At 48.1% G+C, this 20984-nt stretch overlaps 1 protein-coding gene across 2 annotated transcripts in view; it reads right to left on the bottom strand.

The window, feature by feature from the left end:
- The window catches only part of SLC2A4 (solute carrier family 2 member 4), a 180152-nt gene that overhangs the window by 48692 nt on the left and 110476 nt on the right, over positions 1 to 20984 (bottom strand). For both annotated transcript variants that reach the window (XM_066593967.1, XM_066593968.1), the window contains 3 exons: positions 9640 to 9755; positions 4514 to 4676; positions 4210 to 4397 (listed from right to left, as the gene is read on the bottom strand). In XM_066593967.1, the coding sequence (XP_066450064.1) occupies positions 4210 to 4397; positions 4514 to 4676; positions 9640 to 9755 (467 nt within the window). The remainder of the gene's footprint in view (positions 1 to 4209; positions 4398 to 4513; positions 4677 to 9639; positions 9756 to 20984) is intronic.

The raw sequence follows: 20984 nt of genomic DNA, 5'->3' as shown, positions 1-20984 counted from the left end.
AGCCTGCCCTCCCTTCCTGCAGAGCGGCTCCTGGGACGTGGTTCCACCGGGCTAGGTTCCTCCCGTGACGGCCCATGGGGGGTTCAAAGCGGGGCTCCAGCTCTCCTCCTGTGCCGGTTTAGGACTGGGCGCGGCGCTTCTAGGATCCCCTTGACGCGTGTTGGAGGGGGCGGGGCGCCGCGTCACATCACTAGCGCAATGACGTCATCGCGGCCGGTGCATGGAGGGGGCGGGGCTTAGTCCAGAAGGCGCCAATTTAAAAAAAACATAGGAACCTGAGAGAAGACAGAGGCGCAAGTCAGGTAAAGCCATTTGGTTAGTGTCTGGCTTTACTGCCCCAAGAGTGTCTGCAGCACCAGCAGTAAAGATGAGTGCTCCAGCACCAGACGTTGTGGAATGTTCAGCCGCAGTGGGAACTGTAAGTAGCCAGTGGGACAAACAAGGTCATGCAAATTCTTATGTGTAATTGTGAATGTTGCATCCTTATCCGTAAAAAATTTTTGTTTATCTGCCAGAGGGATAAAAGGGATGCCCCTCCCTGAACAAAAGCAAAAAAATGCGCAGAATGCGGCGCAAAACTGCCGGCTACGTATATGAAGTCGTTATGCAAAACATGCATAGCCAGGCTAGTTAAGGAGGAATCGGGGGGATTCCTGGAGGATGTCAGGAAGCTAGTCAGGGAGGAGGTATGGTCAGCTCTGACAACTCCAAAAACGCCACCAACGGGGGCATCCAGGGCGAAACGCCGGAGAAGGGCGTATAGCCCAGAGGAGCACTCAGATTCTGAAAGGAGTTCGTGGTCAGAACCGGAAGAACCAGTGCTGGAGGAGTCCTCAGAGGAAGAGGACTACAAGAAGTACCTCTTCCATCAAGAAGACTTAGCGGAGCTCACCAAATCAGTCTGAGCCACTCTTAAGATGGAAGAACCCAAAGAGCCTGGCACCATACAGGACGAAGTCTTCGGGGGGGGGGAGACGGAGGCATACCTTCCCTGTCCATAGTAATATCTCGAAGATGATACAAAAGGAGTGGAAAAAACCCGACGCAGGATCCTTCACTTCTAGGGGGGTTAAGAGATGTTACCCGTTCGAAGAGGAGGTATGCACAAGCTGGGAGGAAATACCCACAGTGGACGTCCCGGTGGCTAAAAGGACAACCTTGCCCTTCGAAGACGCCACGCAGCTGAGGGATCCAATGGATCGGAAGGCGGAGGGCCTACTGAGAAGATCCTGGGAGGCAGCTGCCAGTACACTCAGGCCAAGGGCCCTCCAGCACCTGGGGGACTCAGTAAAAAAACAGCACATAAAGATGCTATCAGACAACACCACGGCAGTCGCCCATATTCGACATCAGGGGGGCACGAAGTCGCCAGCCCTACAAAGTATCTCACAAAGAATCTTTCGCTGGGCAGAAGGCTGCATCCTCTCAATTTCGGCAACACACTTGAAAGGATCCCTGAATCAGAAGGCAGACTTCCTCAGCCAGAGGCGTATAGACCTGGGGGAATGGTCTCTATCCCAGGAGGCATTCCGGATCATGACGGACAGGTGGGGTCTCCCACAGCTGGACCTGTTTGCATCCAGACAAAATACCAAGGTAAAGAACTTCTTCTCCCTCAGACCGGAGGACCGACCAACAGCAGTGGACGCCCTGAGCCAGGATTGGAGAGGGGAACTGTTGTACGCCTTTCCCCCAATTCCATAAATCCCAAGAGTGTTGCAGCACTTCAGGTCACAGGCATGCACTCTGGCCCTAGTGGCTCCCTTCTGGCCAAGGAGAAGTTGGTTCAGCCTTCTAAGAAACCTGAGCATCCAGGATCCAGTCACCCTTCCCGCTCATGCGGATCTACTAACACAGGGGCCTCTGAACTACCCCAATATAAGCAGACTCCACTTGACAGCCTGGATACTGAAGAATCCACACTGAGGGGCAGGGGGTTCTCGGACAGGGTAGTCAGGACTCTAATGGCAAGTAGGAAAGAGACAACCAATCTCGTCTATCAAAAGATCTGGAATAGGTTTATCTCTTGGAGACAGGGGAAGGATTCCTCAAGCCATGGTGCTGACCTCCTGTTAATCCTGGATTTATTACAGGAGGGCCTGGATATGAGCCTCTCCCCGAGCACCCTAAGATTCCAGCCCTTAGTGCCCTATTCGACACCAAGCTATCAGGAGACAAGTGGATCAGTAGATTCCTGACAGCGGCAGATAGGTTGCGACCTAGACCTACAAATATATGCCCCGACTGGAACTTAAATTGGGTCCTGAGGGCCATGTCAGCGGAACCCTTCGAACCAATTGAAGGGCTTTCAATAAGAATGCCCACAATTAAAACAATTTTCCTAGTGGCCATTTCCTCAGCGAGACGGGTCAGCGAGCTACAAGCCCTAACCATCCGCCACCCGCTCCTCAAAATCACAAAGCTAGTCTTCAAAACAGACCCGACCTTTATGCCTAAAGTAGTGTCTCCATTCCATAGGGCCCAGAACATAGTAATCCCCTCGTTCTTTAATAACCCAAAAAACTAGAAGGAGAGAGCCCTAAATTGCTTAGATGTAAGGAGAGCGGTCCTGAAGTATATCGATGTCACAGGTCCATGGAGGCAGGACGACAACATGTTCGTCCAGTTCTCAGGCCCTAACAAGGGGAGAAAAGCAGCTAAAAGCTCTATAGCCCGGTGGATCCGCCTGGCCATTAGCGAGTCATATAAGACCCTGGGGAGGGAGGCCCCCGCGGCTCTTAAAGCCCACTCCACGAGGGCAGTAGCGACTTCATGGGCCGAGCATAGCTCGGCGTCCGTGGAACAGATATGCAAGGCAGCAGTGTGGAAGAAGCCACACCCTTTTGTCAGACATTATAGGGTAAAGGTGCAGCTAGACGAGGACACAACATTTGGCCGCAAGGTCCTCTCAGCGGCAATCCCACCCTAGAATAGCTTTAGTTGGTACGTCTCAGGTGGTGCTGTCGTGGAGACGACCTGGGAAAAGGGTGATTATACCTACCCGATAATCGGGTTTCCAGGAGTCTCCACGACAGCACCCGTACATTCCCTCCCGAAAGAAGAAAAAAATAAACTTTTACCTATCTGGTATTTTTTAACGTATATAAATATTAAGTTAGCTGCTACCCCGGCAGTTCGTTATAATCCACTGAGGGAAGGGGGGGAGACTCTAACCTCTCGGTGTGTTCCTGTCCTATCAGGAGGAGGCGATCTCAGGTGGGGCTGTCGTTGAGACTCCTGGAAACCCAATTATCGGGTAGGTATAATCACCTGTTTTTTGATTAGATGACTGGGAAAAGGGGAGGGGTTTAATCGTTTACAACCTAGTTTTTATTTCTAATTACTTGTTAAACCTTTCCTTGACTCATCTTTACAGTCCTCATAGGGCTCCTGTACTTGGGATGGATTGCAAATACAGTATAAGGCTCCATAATCATGAAAAGTTCAGCTGCAATGAAAACTGCACAAAGTGCATTGGTGAAACCATGTCCACTTTTTGGTGCGGTTTTAATTGCAACCTAACTGCCACATGTGAATGGAGCCTAAGGCAATACCATAGTGCTGCTTTGTACCATATTTGGCAGGCAGGTACACCGTGATAGGCAATCATTCATGGCAGGCCCTGCGGGTTTCAGTGAGCCTCACGCTCCCATGACAATGCAACAGCACCCCTCTAATCACTTGCAGGTTCCATTCGGGACTCATAGATTCCTAGAATGAGAAAGTTGGAAGGGTCCTCCATGGTCATCAGGTCCAACCCCCTGCTCAGTGCAGGATCACTAATTCATCCCAGACAGACCTCCTCGATCATGGCATTTAAATTGATAGAATTTAATTGACCTTTCAGAATCTCGGGGGTATTTAAGATGCTAACAGCAACAGTCAGCGTGAACTCTGATCCCTGCTGGTTCTCGAATGAGTCAGCTGACACAGATGACCGTCATGAATGTAGCGGGCTTAGGCCCACTCCATGCATAGAAAACCAATATGTGGGGCACACATTGTGAATGGGTTAAGGAGTTGGATTCAGTTGAAGGAGGCGGGGCAGACTCATGGATCCCTTCTGTAACACCCTACAGGGGGTGGGATCATGGATCCCTTCTGTATCACCCTACAGGGGGTGGGATCATGGATCCCTTCTGTAACACCCTGCAGGGGGCGGGGCAGTCTTGTAGCATCTCGCCCTTATCACTCTATTGCTCAGCTCACCGCATTAATGCCAGACAGCTGTTGGGAGAGTTGCAGGATTATGGCCACAATTATGGGCTGTCTGTAAGTCCTGGATCGGAAGATTTGCAGAATGGAGACTTTCTGTTGTGTGTCCATCTGTCTCTTCTCCTCCTTCATTTCTGAGAGCTCTTCTGAGACATCCAGGAGGCCTGTGAGACGCCGCAAACCTGAGAGACAGGAAATCGTCCTAATAAAGCAATGAGCGCGGTCTTATTTCTGATACACGGTATTTCAGTGCCTGGTATTATCTCTGGCGTCGCTATCTACAAAGCTGATCACTTACTTATCCGCGCCTGGCCCTCCTGCTCGCATACAATGTACAGGAAACGTGGGCTCTCCGGGCAAAAGGGCAGCAAAACTGACTGTAGAGCAGCTGGGATCAACGTTACCCAAAACAGAGCCGGCCACCGAGTCTTCGTGCCAAGGAATAGATCCAGACCCAAGACCTGCCAGGAGAGACAAGGACATTGAAGAGGTTGGGAGATGAGGGAGGTGCAAGATGGGAGAGCAGATAGACATCTACAACTGCAATTCCAAATATGTTTGGCCGCTCCTTAAAATATAAATAAAGGTATAGAAAGAAACAATGCCATGATCTGCAATCTCAAATGCGGGGGAATTTCTTAATTTAGAAATTGATGGCAGCAATACATCTCAGAAAAGTTGGGATGGGGCTGGAAAATTAATTACTACTTATGATAAATAGCAGGAGGGTCAAACTTCTACTAAGTCCCATGACTGTGTATAACAAGAGTGTGTTAGAGAGGCCGAGTCTCTCAGATGGTCAGAGGTTTACCCATCAGTGAGAAACTGCGCCTAGAGATTGTGGAATAATGTCAGAAACATGTTCCTCAACATAAAACTGGGAAGACTGAGTATCCAACATCTACAAGACATCATATAACCAAGATCCAGAGACTCTGGAGACACTCGTGTGCAGAAGGGACAAGACTGACGGACAATACTGGATGCTGGGGATCTACGGCCCTCAGGCGGTGTTGCATTATATACAGACAGGATTCTGTAATACCAATCACTGCAGGGCTCAGGAATACTCCCTAAATCACTGTCTGTGACACAGTTCACCATGCAAACCAGAAATACAAGCTGTATGATGCAGAGAAGCCATATACCAACACAATCCAGAAGTGCCGGCGTCTTCTCTGGGCCAAAGCTCATTTACAATGGCCCGAGGCAGAATGGAAAACTGTTCTGCGGTCAGAGGAATCAAAATGTGAAATAATTTTCAGAACCCACGGCCACCGTGACCTACAGATACCAGAGGAGAGCAGCCATCCAGCTTGTTATCAGCACACAGTCCTGCCTCACTGATTGTGTGGGGGTGGCATTAGTGCAGATAACACATAATGACAGGCCCTATCAGTGCTGACAGTATATAGAGGTTGTAGAACAACATATACCCCATTCAGACAACGTCTCTCTCAGGGAAGACCTTGTATATTTCAGACGATCCTAAAACCCCATACTGCATCCATTACATGAGCTTCACAGGACAAGAGTCCAGGGTTAACCGGCCGCCTGCAGTCCAGACCTTCCACCATATACTATATCCATCACAACAGCTTCACAGGAGAAGAGTCCTGGGTGAACCGGCCGCCTGCAGTCCAGACCTTCCACCATATACTACATCCATCACAACAGCTTCACAGGAGAAGAGTCCGGGGTGAACCGGCTGCCTGCAGTCCAGACCTTCCACCACTTACTGCATCCATTACATGAGCTTCAGAGGAGAAGAGTCCGGGATGAACTGGCCGCCTGCAGTCCAGACCTTCCACCATATACTATATCCATCACAACAGCTTCACAGGAGAAGAGTCCTGGGTGAACCGGCCGCCTGCAGTCCAGACTTTCCACCATATACTACATCCATCACAACAGCTTCACAGGAGAAGAGTCCTGGGTGAACCGGCCGCCTGCAGTCCAGACCTTCCACCACTTACTGCATCCATTACATGAGCTTCAGAGGAGAAGAGTCCGGGGTGAACTGGCCGCTGCAGTCCAGACCTTCCACCACATACTACATCTTTCACAACAGCATGGCTTCACAGTAGAGGAGTCCGGGGTGAACTGGCCGCCTGCAGTCCAGACCTTCCACCATATACTACATCCATCACATCAGCTTCACAGGAGAAGAGTCCGGGGTTAACCGGCCGCCTGCAGTCCAGACCTTCCACCACATACTACATCCATCACAACAGCATGGATTCACAGGAGAAGAGTCCGGGGTAAACCGTCCGCCTGAAGTCCAGACCTTCCACCATATACTACATCCATCACAACAGCTTCACAGGAGAAGAGTCTGGGGTGAGCCAACCACCTGCAGTCCAGACCTTCCACCATATACTACATCCATCACAACAGCATGGCTTCACAGGAGAAGAGTCCAGGGTAAACCGTCCGCCTGCTGTCCAGACCTTCCACCATATACTGCATCCATCACAACAGCTTCACAGGAGAAGAGTCCAGGGTAAACCGGCCGCCTGCTGTCCAGACCTTCCACCATATACTGCATCCATCACAACAGCTTCACAGGAGAAGAGTCCGGGGTGAACCGACCGCCTGCAGTCCAGACCTTCCACCATATACTACATCCATCACAACAGCATGGCTTCACAGGAGAAGAGTCCAGGGTAAACCGGCCACCTGCTGTCCAGACCCTGTACCACATACTACATCCATCACAACAGCATGGCTTCACAGGAGAAGAGTCCGGGGTGAACCGACCGCCTGCGGTCCAGACCTTCCACCATATACTACATCCCTCGCATCAACTTCACAGGAGAAGAGTCCGCAGTGAACCGGCCGCCTGCAGTCCAGACCTTCCACCATATGCTACATCCATCACAACAGCATGGCTTCACAGGAGAAGAGTCCGGGGTGAACCGGCCACCTGCAGTCCAGACCTTCCACCACATACTACATCCATCACAACCGCTTCACAAGAGAAGAGTCCGGGGTGAACCAGCCGCCTGCAGTCCAGGCCATCCACCATATACTACATCCATCACAACAGCTTCACAAGAGAAGGGTCCGGGGGGAACCAGCCGCCTGCAGTCCAGGCCATCCACCATATACTACATCCATCACAACAGCTTCACAAGAGAAGGGTCCAGGGTGAACCGACCACCTGCAGTCCAGACCTTTTACCATATACTGCATCCATCACAACAGCATGGCTTCACAGGACAGGAGTCCGGGGTGAACCGACCGCCTGCAGTTCAAACCTTCCATCAGAGGCGTAACTTGAAGCTCCTGGGCCCCGATGCAGAATCTATAACAGGGCCCCCAACTTTAATGCTTTACTCATAGTACTGGGCTCCCTATATGAAGAAGAGAGGCCTTAACATAGTAACACAGTATGTTAGGCTGAATGAAGACAATGTCCATCTAGTTCAGCCAGTTTCAACCCTGTTGTTGATCGAGAGGAAGCAAATTGTGGGCCCCCTAAGGCTCCTGGCCCGGGTGCAGCCGCTTCCCCTGCATCCTCTATAGTTACACCCCTGCCTTCCATCATATACTACATCCATCACATGAGCTTCACAGGAGAAGAGTCCGGGGTGAACCGACCGCCTGCAGTCCAGACCATCCACCATATACTACATCCATCACAACAGCTTCACAGGAGAAGAGTATGGTGTGAACCGGCCGCCTGCAGTCCAGACCTTCCACCATATACTACATCCATCACAACAGCTTCACAGGAGAAGAGTCCGGGGTGAACCGGCCGCCTGCAGTCCAGACCTTCCACCATATACTACATCCATCACATGAGCTTCACAGGAGAAGAGTCCGGGGTGAACCGACCGCCTGCAGTCCAGACCATCCACCATATACTACATCCATCACAACAGCTTCACAGGAGAAGAGTCCGGGGTGAACCGGCCGCCTGCAGTCCAGACCTTCCACCACATACTACATCCATCACAACAGCATGGCTTCACAGGAGAAGAGTCCGGGGTGAACCGGCCGCCTGCAGTCCAGACCTTCCACCATATACTACATCCATCACAACAGCTTCACAGGAGAAGAGTTCGGGGTGAACAGGCTGCCTGCAGTCCAGACCTTCCACCATATACTACATCCATCACAACAGCTTCACAGGAGAAGAGTCCAGGGTGAACCGGCCGCCTGCAGTCCAGACCTTCCACCATATACTACATCCATCACAACAGCATGGCTTTACAGGAGAAGACTCCAGGTTGAACCGGCTGCCTGCAGTCCAGACCTTCCACCATATACTACATCCATCACAACAGCATGGCTTTACAGGGGAAGAGTCCAGGGTGAACCGACCGCCTGCAGTCCAGACCTTCCACCATATACTGCATCCATCACAACAGCTTCACAGGAGAAGAGTCCGGGGTGAACCGACCGCCTGCAGTCCAGACCTTCCACCATATACTGCATCCATCACAACAGCTTCACAGGAGAAGAGTCCGGGGTGAACCGGCCGCCTGCAGTCCAGACCTTCCACCATATACTACATCCATCACAACAGCTTCACAGGAGAAGAGTCCGGGGTGAACCGGCCGCCTGCAGTCCAGACCTTCCACCATATACTACATCCATCACAACAGCATGGCTTCACAGGAGAAGAGTCCGGGGTGAACTGACCACCTGCAGTCCAGACCTTCCACCATATACTGCATCCATCACAACAGCATGGCTTCATAGGAGAAGAGTCCGGGGTGAACCGGCTGCCTGCAGTCCAGACCTTCCACCATATACTACATCCATCACAACAGCTTCACAGGAGAAGAGTCCGGGGTGAACCGACCGCCTGCAGTCCAGACCTTCCATCATATACTACATCCATCATAACAGCTTCACAGGAGAAGAGCCCGGGGTGAACCGGCCGCCTGCAGTCCAGACCTTCCACCATATACTACATCCATCACAAAAGCATGGCTTCACAGGAGAAGAGTCCGGGGTGAACTGACCACCTGCAGTCCAGACCTTCCACCATATACTGCATCCATCACAACAGCATGGCTTCATAGGAGAAGAGTCCGGGATGAACCGGCTGCCTGCAGTCCAGACCTTCCACCATATACTACATCCATCACAAAAGCTTCACAGGAGAAGAGTCCGGGGTGAACCGGCCGCCTGCAATCCAGACCTTCCATCATATGGAAACATTTGGAGCAATCCTACAAAAACAGCCGAGAACTGAGGAGCAGCTAGAATCCTCCATCAGACAAAAAGGTACAACATGCCAAAACTCCAGCAATTGTTCCCCCCACTTTCTCAGAAGAGCAGAAGCTACACATTGGTAGAGCCACGACCGACTTTTATGAGGTGTGTTGCTGCCTCCCCTTCCCCTCTGTTTGTTCTGTTGGCCATAAGATTTGGTCAGATAAGATGTAGTTGTATGTCATGGATTATTACCTGTGCAACCAGTATACCAATAACCAGAGACAGCTGATGGAGGGTTCCCAGCGCCCCTCGGAGGTGTGTTGGAGAAATCTCACCCACATACATTGGGACCAAACCAGAAGCTAGACCTGCAAGGAGTAATGGGGGGGATTAGTGAACCACAATGGAGAACAGTTGTGCTCTTCTACAGGGGTGGCTGCATTACAGGTGTGATATTAGGCGGCTTTCACACCTGCATTGGGGATTACACTGCCCGTTCGGTTCAGGGGTCAGGAAAGGGAAATCCTTGCAGCCGAACGGCTCGGTCTCTGGATGGAACTGAACCCGCTTTTCACTAAGCTGCCCAGCTTTTTTCTTCCAACACTTGCAACCCGATCTGTAATAGAACTCTGGCCATATGTTCTTAGGCACATGGGAAACCATTGTTACATGGAGGGGCCGCTTGTGTTACATGGGTGATACAACATGGGAGAATGCCCGGTTACATATGGCGTATAACACAGCAAGCTCCTGTATTGTATGTATGATGCTACACATAGAGCGCCTGTATTCCACATGTGGTATAGCATGGGGAACGCTTGCATAAAATGTGTGATATATTATGGGAAGCACCTGTATTACATGTGTGACTTGCTGATATACTCGGCTTTACCTGAGTTAATTTGGTCCGGATATTTACATGTTGGCAGGGAAAATTTTCAGAGGTAGTGGATAATTCAGAGGAACCGAGGAAAAAAATTGTATACACAGAGGAGCATTAGATTCTCCTCAGGCTGCATGTACCATTGTCCCTCTGCAGAATGTGCTACCCCTCCCACTCTACTCACTTAATACCCTTTAAGGTAACGCCCCTTTTATTCAAATTTACCCATAGACTGGAGGTTACAGACCTTTCTCAGCCTTAAAGGCTACATGCCTGCACTCCATGGCCGCTTCCATATGTAGTTTACAGCCTTTCAGTGTATACACATAGAAAAAGGTAGATTCCCCTCAGTATATACACATAGAGGTGAGGTAGATTCTCCTCAGTATATACACAGAGAGGGGAGGTAGATTCTCCTCAGTATATACACATAGAGGTGAGGCAGATTCTCCTCAGTATATACACATAGAGGTGAGGTAGATTCTCCTCAGTATATACACATAGAGGTGAGGTAGATTCTCCTCAGTATATACACATAGAGGGGAGGTAGATTCTCCTCAGTATATACACATAGAGGTGAGGTAGATTCTCCTCAGTATATACACACAGAGGGGAGGTAGATTCTCCTCAGTATATACACAGAGAGGGGAGGTAGATTCTCCTCAGTATATACACATAGAGGGGAGGTAGATTCTCCTCAGTATATACACATAGAGGTGAGGCAGATTCTCCTCAGTATATACACATAGAGGTGAGGCAGATTCTCCTCAGTATATACACATAGAGGTGAGGTAGATTCTCCTCAGTATATACACGTAGAGGGGAGGTAGATTCTCCTCAGTATATACACATAGAGGTGAGGTAGATTCTCCTCAGTATATACACATGGAGGGGAGGTAGATTCTCCTCAGTATATACACGTGGAGGGGAGGTAGATTCTCCTCAGTATATACACACAGAGGCGAGGTAGGTTCTCCTCAGTATATACACGTAGAGGTGAGGTAGATTCTCCTCAGTATATACACACAGAGGTGAGGTAGATTCTCCTCAGTATATACACACAGAGGGGAGGTAGATTCTCCTCAGTATATACACATAGAGGGGAGGTAGATTCTCCTCAGTATATACACAGAGAGGTAAGGTAGATTCTCCTCAGTATATACACACAGAGGGGGAGTAGATTCTCCTCAGTGTATACACATAGAAAGCAGGTAGATTCTCCTCAGTGTATACACATCGAGGGGAGGTAGATTCTCCTCAGTATATACACAGAGGTGAGGTAGATTCTCCTCAGTATATACACACAGAGGGGAGGTAGATTCTCCTCAGTATATACACATAGAGGTGAGGTAGATTCTCCTCAGTATATACACACAGAGGGGAGGTAGATTCTCCTCAGTATATACACATAGAGGGGAGGTAGATTCTCCCCAGTATATACACATAGAGGGGGGGGTAGATGCTCCTCAGTATATATATACACAGAGAGGGGAGGTAGATTCTCCTCAGTATACAGTTAATTTCCCTAGGCTTTAGGCTGGGTTAATACGGGGTGTAAACCTCGTGGTATGTCCACAGTGGGACCGCATAGATATTACTGTGAATGATGGGCGGTACAGCTGTGTGTTATTAGTTATATTACATAGGGGGTCACTTACTTTCCTCCTGTACTGTGGATGATGAGCGGTACAGCTGTGTGTTATTAGTTACATTACATAGGGGGTCACTTACTTTCCTCCTGTACTGTGGATGATGGGCAATACAGCTGTGTGTTATTAGTTACATTACATAGGGGTCACTTACTTTCCTCCTGTACTGTGGATGATGGGTGGTACAGCTGTGTGTTATTACCTACATTACATAGGGGGTCACTTACTTTCCTCCTGTACTGTGGGGGATGGGCGGTACAGCTGTGTGTTATTAGTTATATTACATAGGGGGTCACTTACTTTCCTCCTGCACTGTGGATGATGGGCGGTACAGCTGTGTGTTATTAGTTACATTACATAGGGGGTCACTTACTTTTCTCCTGTACTGTGGATGATGGGCGGTACAGCTGTGTGTTATTAGTTACATTACATAGGGGGTCACTTACTTTCCTCCTGTACTGTGGATGATGGGCGGTACAGCTGTGTGTTATTAGTTACATTACATAGGGGGTCACTTACTTTCCACCTGTACTGTGGATGATGGGCGGTACAGCTGTGTGTTATTAGTTACATTACCTAGGGGGTCACTTACTTTCCTCCTGTACTGTGGATGATGGGCGGTACAGCTGTGTGTTATTAGTTACATTACATAGGGGGTCACTTACTTTCCTCCTGCACTGTGGATGATAGGCGGTACAGCTGTATGTTATTAGTTATATTACATAGGGGGTCACTTACTTTCCTCCTGTACTGTGGATGATGGGTGGTACAGCTGTGTGTTATTAGTTACATTACATAGGGGGTCACTTACTTTCCCCCTATACTGTGGATGATGGGCGGTACAGCTGTGTGTTATTAGTTACATTACATAGGGGGTCACTTACTTTCCTCCTGTACTGTGGATGATGGGCAGTACAGCTGTGTGTTATTAGTTACATTACATAGGGGGTCACTTACTTTCCTCCTGTACTGTGGATGATGGGCGGTACAGCTGTGTGTTATTAGTTACATTACATAGGGGGTCACTTACTTTCCCCCTGTACTGTGGATGATGGGCGGTACAGCTGTGTGTTATTAGTTACATTACATAGGGGGTCACTTACTTTCCCCCTGTACTGTGGATGATGGGTGGTACAGCTGTGTGTTATTAGTTACATTACATAGGGGGTCACTTACTTTCCTCCTGTACTGTGGATGATGGGCGGTACAGCTGTATGTTATTAGTTACAGTACATAGGGGGTCACTTACTTTCCTCCTGTACTGTGGATGATGGGCGGTACAGCTGTGTGTTATTAGTTACATTACATAGGGGGTCACTTACTTTCCCCCTGTACTGTGGATGATGGGCGGTACAGCTGTGTGTTATTAGTTACATTACATAGGGGGTCACTTACTTTCCTCCTGTACTGTGGATGATGGGCGGTACAGCTGTGTGTTATTAGTTACATTACATAGGGGGTCACTTACTTTCCTCCTGCACTGTGGATGATGGGCGGTACAGCTGTGTGCTATTAGTTACATTACATAGGGGGGTCACTTACTTTCCTCCTGTACTGTGGATGATGGGCGGTACAGCTGTGTGCTATTAGTTACATTACATAGGGGGGTCACTTACTTTCCTCCTGTACTGTGGATGATGGGTGGTAGAGCTGTGTGTTATTAGTTACATTACATAGGGGGTCACTTACTTTCCTCCTGTACTGTGGATGATGGGTGGTACAGCTATGTGTTATTAGTTACATTACATAGGGGGTCACTTACTTTCCTCCTGTACTGTGGGGGATGGGCGGTACAGCTGTGTGTTATTAGTTACATTACATAGGGGGTCACTTACTTTCCTCCTGTACTGTGGATGATGGGCGGTACAGCTGTGTGTTATTAGTTACATTACATAGGGGGTCACTTACTTTCCTCCTGTACTGTGGATGATCAGCGGTACAGCTGTGTGTTATTAGTTACATTACATAGGGGGTCACTTACTTTCCCCCTGTACTGTGGGGGATGGGCGGTACAGCTGTGTGTTATTAGTTACATTACCTAGGGGGTCACTTACTTTCCTCCTGTACTGTGGATGATGGGCGGTACAGCTGTGTGTTATTAGTTACATTACATAGGGGGTCACTTACTTTCCTCCTGCACTGTGGATGATGGGCGGTACAGCTGTGTGTTATTAGTTACATTACATAGGGGGTCACTTACTTTCCTCCTGCACTGTGGATGATGGGTGGTACAGCTGTGTGTTATTAGTTATATTACATAGGGGGTCACTTACTTTCCTACTGCACTGTGGATGATGGGCGGTACAGATGGGTGTTATTAGTTACATTACATAGGGGGTCACTTACTTTCCTCCTGTACTGTGGATGATGGGCGGTACAGCTGTGTGTTATTAGTTACATTACATAGGGGGTCACTTACTTTCCTCCTGTACTGTGGATGATGGGCGGTACAGCTGTGTGTTATTAGTTACATTACATAGGGGGTCACTTACTTTCCTCCTGTGCTGTGGATGATGGGCGGTACAGCTGTGTGTTATTAGTTACATTACATAGGGGGTCACTTACTTTCCCCCTGTACTGTGAATGATGGGCGGTACAGCTGAGTGTTATTAGTTACATTACATAGGGGGTCACTTACTTTCCTCCTGTACTGTGGATGATGGGCCGTACAGCTGTGTGTTATTAGTTACATTACATAGGGGGTCACTTACTTTCCTCCTGTACTGTGGATGATGGGCCGTACAGCTGTGTGTTATTAGTTACATTACATACGGGGTCACTTACTTTCCTCCTGCACGGTGGATGATGGGCGGTACAGCTGTGTGTTATTAGTTACATTACATAGGGGGTCACTTACTTTCCTCCTGTACTGTGGATGATGGGCGGTACAGCTGTGTGTTATTAGTTATATTACATAGGGGGTCACTTACTTTCCTCCTGCACTGTGGATGATGGGTGGTACAGCTGTGTGTTATTAGTTACATTACATAGGGGGTCACTTACTTTCCTCCTGTACTGTGGATGATGGGCGGTACAGCTGTGTGTTATTAGTTATATTACATAGGGGGTCACTTACTTTCCTCCTGCACTGTGGATGATGGGTGGTACAGCTGTGTGTTATTAGTTATATTACATAGGGGGTCACTTACTTTCCTCCTGCACTGTGGATGATGGGTGGTACAGCTGTGTGTTATTAGTTACATTACATAGGGGGTCACTTACTTTCCGCCTGCACTGTGGATGATGGGCGGTACAGCTGTGTGTTATTAGTTACATTACATAGGGGGGTCACTTACTTTCCTCCTGTACTGTGGATGATGGGCGGTACAGCTGTGTGTTATTAGTTACATTACATAGGGGGTCACTTACTTTCCTCCTGTACTGTGGATGATGGGCGGTACAGCTGTATGTTATTAGTTACAGTACATAGGGGGTCACTTACTTTCCTCCTGCACTGTGGATGATGGGCGGTACAGCTGTGTGTTATTAGTTACATTAGATAGGGGGTCACTTACTTTCCCCCTGTACTATGGATGATGGGCGGTACAGCTGTGTTATTAGTTACATTACATAGGGGGTCACTTACTTTCCTCCTGTGCTGTGGATGATGGGTGGTACAGCTGTGTGTTATTAGTTACATTACATAGGGGTTCACTTACTTTCCTCCTGTACTGTGGATGATGGGCGGTACAGCTGTGTGTTATTAGTTACATTACATAGGGGGTCACTTACATTCCTCCTGTACTGTAGATGATGGGCGGTACTGCTGTGTGTTATTAGTAACATTACCTAGGGGGTCACTTACTTTCCTCCTGTACTGTGGATGATGGGCGGTACAGCTGTGTGTTATTAGTTACATTACATAGGGGGTCACTTACTTTCCTCCTGTACTGTGGATGATGGGCGGTACAGCTGTGTTATTAGTTACATTACATAGGGGGTCACTTACTTTCCTCCTGTACTGTGGATGATGGGCGGTACAGCTGTGTGTTATTAGTTACATTACATAGGGGGTCACTTACTTTCCCCCTGCACTGTGGATGATGGGCGGTACAGCTGTGTGTTATTAGTTACATGACATAGGGGGTCACTTACTTTCCTCCTGCACGGTGGATGATGGGCGGTACAGCTGTGTGTTATTAGTTACATTACATAGGGGGTCACTTACTTTCCTCCTGTACTGTGGATGATGGGCGGTACAGCTGTGTTATTAGTTACATTACATAGGGGGTCACTTACTTTCCTCCTGTACTGTGGATGATGGGCGGTACAGCTGTGTGTTATTAGTTACATTACATAGGGGGTCACTTACTTTCCCCCTGCACTGTGGATGATGGGCGGTACAGCTGTGTGTTATTAGTTACATGACATAGGGGGTCACTTACTTTCCCCCTGTACTGTGGATGATGTGTGGTACAGCTGTGTTATTAGTTACATTACATAGGGGGTCACTTACTTTCCTCCTGTACTGTGGATGATGGGCGGTACAGCTGTGTGTTATTAGTTACATTACATAGGGGGTCACTTACTTTCCCCCTGCACTGTGGATGATGGGCGGTACAGCTGTGTGTTATTAGTTACATGACATAGGGGGTCACTTACTTTCCTCCTGCATGGTGGATGATGGGCGGTACAGCTGTGTGTTATTAGTTACATTACATAGGGGGTCACTTACTTTCCTCCTGTACTGTGGATGATGGGCGGTACAGCTGTGTGTTATTAGTTACATGACATAGGGGGTCACTTACTTTCCCCCTGTACTGTGGATGATGTGTGGTACAGCTGTGTTATTAGTTACATTACATAGGGGGTCACTTACTTTCCTCCTGTACTGTGGATGATGGGCGGTACAGCTGTGTGTTATTAGTTACATTACATAGGGGGTCACTTACTTTCCCCCTGCACTGTGGATGATGGGCGGTACAGCTGTGTGTTATTAGTTACATGACATAGGGGGTCACTTACTTTCCTCCTGCATGGTGGATGATGGGCGGTACAGCTGTGTGTTATTAGTTACATTACATAGGGGGTCACTTACTTTCCCCCTGTACTGTGGATGATGGGTGGTACAGCTGTGTGTTATTAGTTACATTACATAGGGGGTCACTTACTTTCCTCCTGTACTGTGGATGATGGGCGGTACAGCTGTGTGTTATTAGTTACATTACATAGGGGGTCACTTACTTTCCTCCTGTACTGTGGATGATGGGCGGTACAGCTGTGTGTTATTAGTTACATTACATAGGGGGTCACTTACTTTCCTCCTGTACGGTGGATGATGGGCGGTACAGCTGTGTTATTAGTTACATTACATAGGGGGTCACTTACTTTCCTCCTGTACTGTGGATGATGGGCGGTACAGCTGTGTGTTATTAGTTACATTACATAGGGGGTCACTTACTTTCCCCCTGCACTGTGGATGATGGGCGGTACAGCTGTGTGTTATTAGTTACATGACATAGGGGGTCACTTACTTTCCTCCTGCACGGTGGATGATGGGCCGTACAGCTGTGTGTTATTAGTTACATTACATACGGGGTCACTTACTTTCCTCCTGCACGGTGGATGATGGGCGGTACAGCTGTGTGTTATTAGTTACATTACATAGGGGGTCACTTACTTTCCCCCTGTACTGTGGATGATGGGTGGTACAGCTGTGTGTTATTAGTTACATTACATAGGGGGGTCACTTACTTTCCTCCTGTACTGTGGATGATGGGCGGTACAGCTGTGTGTTATTAGTTACATTACATAGGGGGTCACTTACTTTCCCCCTGTACTGTGGATGAAGGGCGGTACAGCTGTGTGTTATTAGTTACATTATATAGGGGGTCACTTACTTTCCTCCTGTACTGTGGATGATGGGCGGTACAGCTGTGTGTTATTAGTTACATTACATAGGGGGTCACTTACTTTCCTCCTGCACTGTGGATGATGGGCGGTACAGCTGTGTGTTATTAGTTACATTACATAGGGGGTCACTTACTTTCCCCCTGCACTGTGGATGATGGGCGGTACAGCTGTGTGTTATTAGTTACATTATATAGGGGGTCATTTACTTTCCTCCTGTACTGTGGATGATGGGCGGTACAGCTGTGTGTTATTAGTTACATTACATAGGGGGTCACTTACTTTCCTCCTGCACTGTGGATGATGGGCGGTACAGCTGTGTGTTTTTAGTTACATTACATAGGGGTTCACTTACTTTCCTCCTGTACTATGGATGATGGGTGGTACAGCTGTGTATTATTAGTTACATTACATAGGGGGTCACTTACTTTCCTCCTGTACTGTGGATGATGGGTGGTACAGCTGTGTGTTATTAGTTACATTACATAGGGGGTCACTTACTTTCCTCCTGCACTGTGGATGATGGGCGGTACAGCTGTGTGTTTTTAGTTACATTACATAGGGGGTCACTTACTTTCCTCCTGTACTGTGGATGATGGGTGGTACAGCTGTGTGTTATTAGTTACATTACATAGGGGGTCACTTACTTTCCTCCTGTACTGTGGATGATGGGTGGTACAGCTGTCTGTTATTAGTTACATTACATAGGGGGTCACTTACTTTCCTCCTGTACTGTGGATGATGGGTGGTACAGCTGTGTGTTATTAGTTACATTACATAGGGGGTCACTTACTTTCCTCCTGTACTGTGGATGATGGGCGGTACAGCTGTGTGTTATTAGTTGCATTACATAGGGGGTCACTTACTTTCCTCCTGTGCTGTGGATGATGGGTGGTACAGCTGTGTGTTATTAGTTACATTACATAGGGGGTCACTTACTTTCCTCCTGTACTGTGGATGATGGGTGGTACAGCTGTGTGTTATTAGTTACATTACATAGGGGGGTCACTTACTTTCCTCCTGTACTGTGGATGATGGGCGGTACAGCTGTGTGTTATTAGTTACATTACATAGGGGTCACTTACTTTCCTCCTGTACTGTGGATGATGGGCGGTACAGCAGTGTGTTATTAGTTACATTACATAAGGGGTCACTTACTTTCCTCCTGTACTGTGGATGATGGGCGGTACAGCTGTGTGTTACTAGTTACATTACATAGGGGGTCACTTACTTTCCTCCTGTACTGTGGATGATGGGTGGTACAGCTGTGTGTTATTAGTTACATTACATAGGGGGTCACTTACTTTCCTCCTGTACTGTGGATGATGGGTGGTACAGTTGTGTGTTATTAGTTACATTACATAGGGGGTCACTTACTTTCCTCCTGCACTGTGGATGATGGGCGGTACAGCTGTGTGTTATTGGTTACATTACATAGGGGGTCACTTACTTTCCTCCTGTACTGTGGATGATGTGCGCTACAGCTGTGTGTTATTAGTTACATTACATAGGGGGTCACTTACTTTCCTCCTGTACTGTGGATGATGGGCGGTACAGCAGTGTGTTATTAGTTACATTACATAGGGGGTCACTTACTTTCCTCCTGTACTGTGGATGATGGGCGGTACAGCTGTGTGTTATTAGTTACATTACATAGGGGGTCACTTACCTTCCCCCTGTACTGTGGATGATGGGCGGTACAGCTGTGTGTTATTGGTTACATTACATAGGGGGTCACTTACTTTCCTCCTGTACTGTGGATGATGGGCGGTACAGCTGTGTGTTATTAGTTACATTACATAGGGGGTCACTTACTTTCCTCCTGTACTGTGGATGATGGGCGGTACAGCTGTGTTATTAGTTACATTACATAGGGGGTCACTTACTTTCCTCCTGTACTGTGGATGATGGGCGGTACAGCTGTGTGTTATTGGTTACATTACATAGGGGGTCACTTACTTTCCTCCTGTACTGTGGAGGATGGGCGGTACAGCTGTGTGTTATTAGTTACATTACATAGGGGGTCACTTACTTTCCTCCTGTACTGTGGATGATGGGTGGTACAGCTGTGTGTTATTAGTTACATTATATAGGGGGTCACTTACTTTCCCCCTGTACTGTGGATGATGGGTGGTACAGCTGTGTGTTATTAGTTACATTACATAGGGGGTCACTTACTTTCCTCCTGTACTGTGGATGATGGGCGGTACAGCTGTGTGTTATTGGTTACATTACATAGGGGGTCACTTACTTTCCTCCTTTACTGTGGAGGATGGGCGGTACAGCTGTGTGTTATTAGTTACATTACATAGGGGGTCACTTACTTTCCTCCTGTACTGTGGATGATGGGTGGTACAGCTGTGTGTTATTAGTTACATTACATAGGGGGTCACTTACTTTCCTCCTGCACTGTGGATGATGGGTGGTACAGCTGTGTGTTATTAGTTACATTACATAGGGGGTCACTTACTTTCCTCCTGTACTGTGGATGATGGGCGGTACAGCTGTCTGTTATTAGTTACATTACATAGGGGGTCACTTACTTTCCTCCTGTACTGTGGATGATGGGCGGTACAGCTGTGTGTTATTAGTTACATTACATAGGGGGTCACTTACTTTCCTCCTGTACTGTGGATGATGGGCGGTACAGCTGTGTGTTATTAGTTACATTACATAGGGGGTCACTTACTTTTCTCATGTACTGTGGATGATGGACGGTACAGCTGTGTGTTATTAGTTACATTACATAGGGGGTCACTTACTTTCCTCCTGCACTGTGGATGATGGGCGGTACAGCTGTGTGTTATTAGTTACATTACATAGGGGGTCACTTACTTTCCTCCTGTACTGTGGATGATGGGCGGTACAGCTGTGTGTTATTAGTTACATTACATAGGGGGTCACTTACTTTCCTCCTGTACGGTGGATGATGGGCGGTACAGCTGTGTTATTAGTTACATTACAAAAGGGGTCACTTACTTTCCCCCTGTACTGTGGATGATGGGCGGTACAGCTGTGTGTTATTAGTTACATTACATAGGGGGTCACTTACTTTCCTCCTGTACTGTGGATGATGGGCGGTACAGCTGTGTGTTATTAGTTATATTACATAGGGGGTCACTTACTTTCCTCCTGTACTGTGGATGATGGGCGGTACAGCTGTGTGTTATTAGTTACATTACATAGGGGGTCACTTACTTTCCTCCTGTACTGTG

Source organism: Eleutherodactylus coqui, chromosome 2, assembly GCF_035609145.1.
Source record: "Eleutherodactylus coqui strain aEleCoq1 chromosome 2, aEleCoq1.hap1, whole genome shotgun sequence".
Lineage (NCBI taxonomy): Eukaryota > Metazoa > Chordata > Amphibia > Anura > Eleutherodactylidae > Eleutherodactylus > Eleutherodactylus coqui.
Note: the sequence above shows the minus strand (reverse complement) of the source record. Positions and strands in the feature narration are given on the sequence as shown.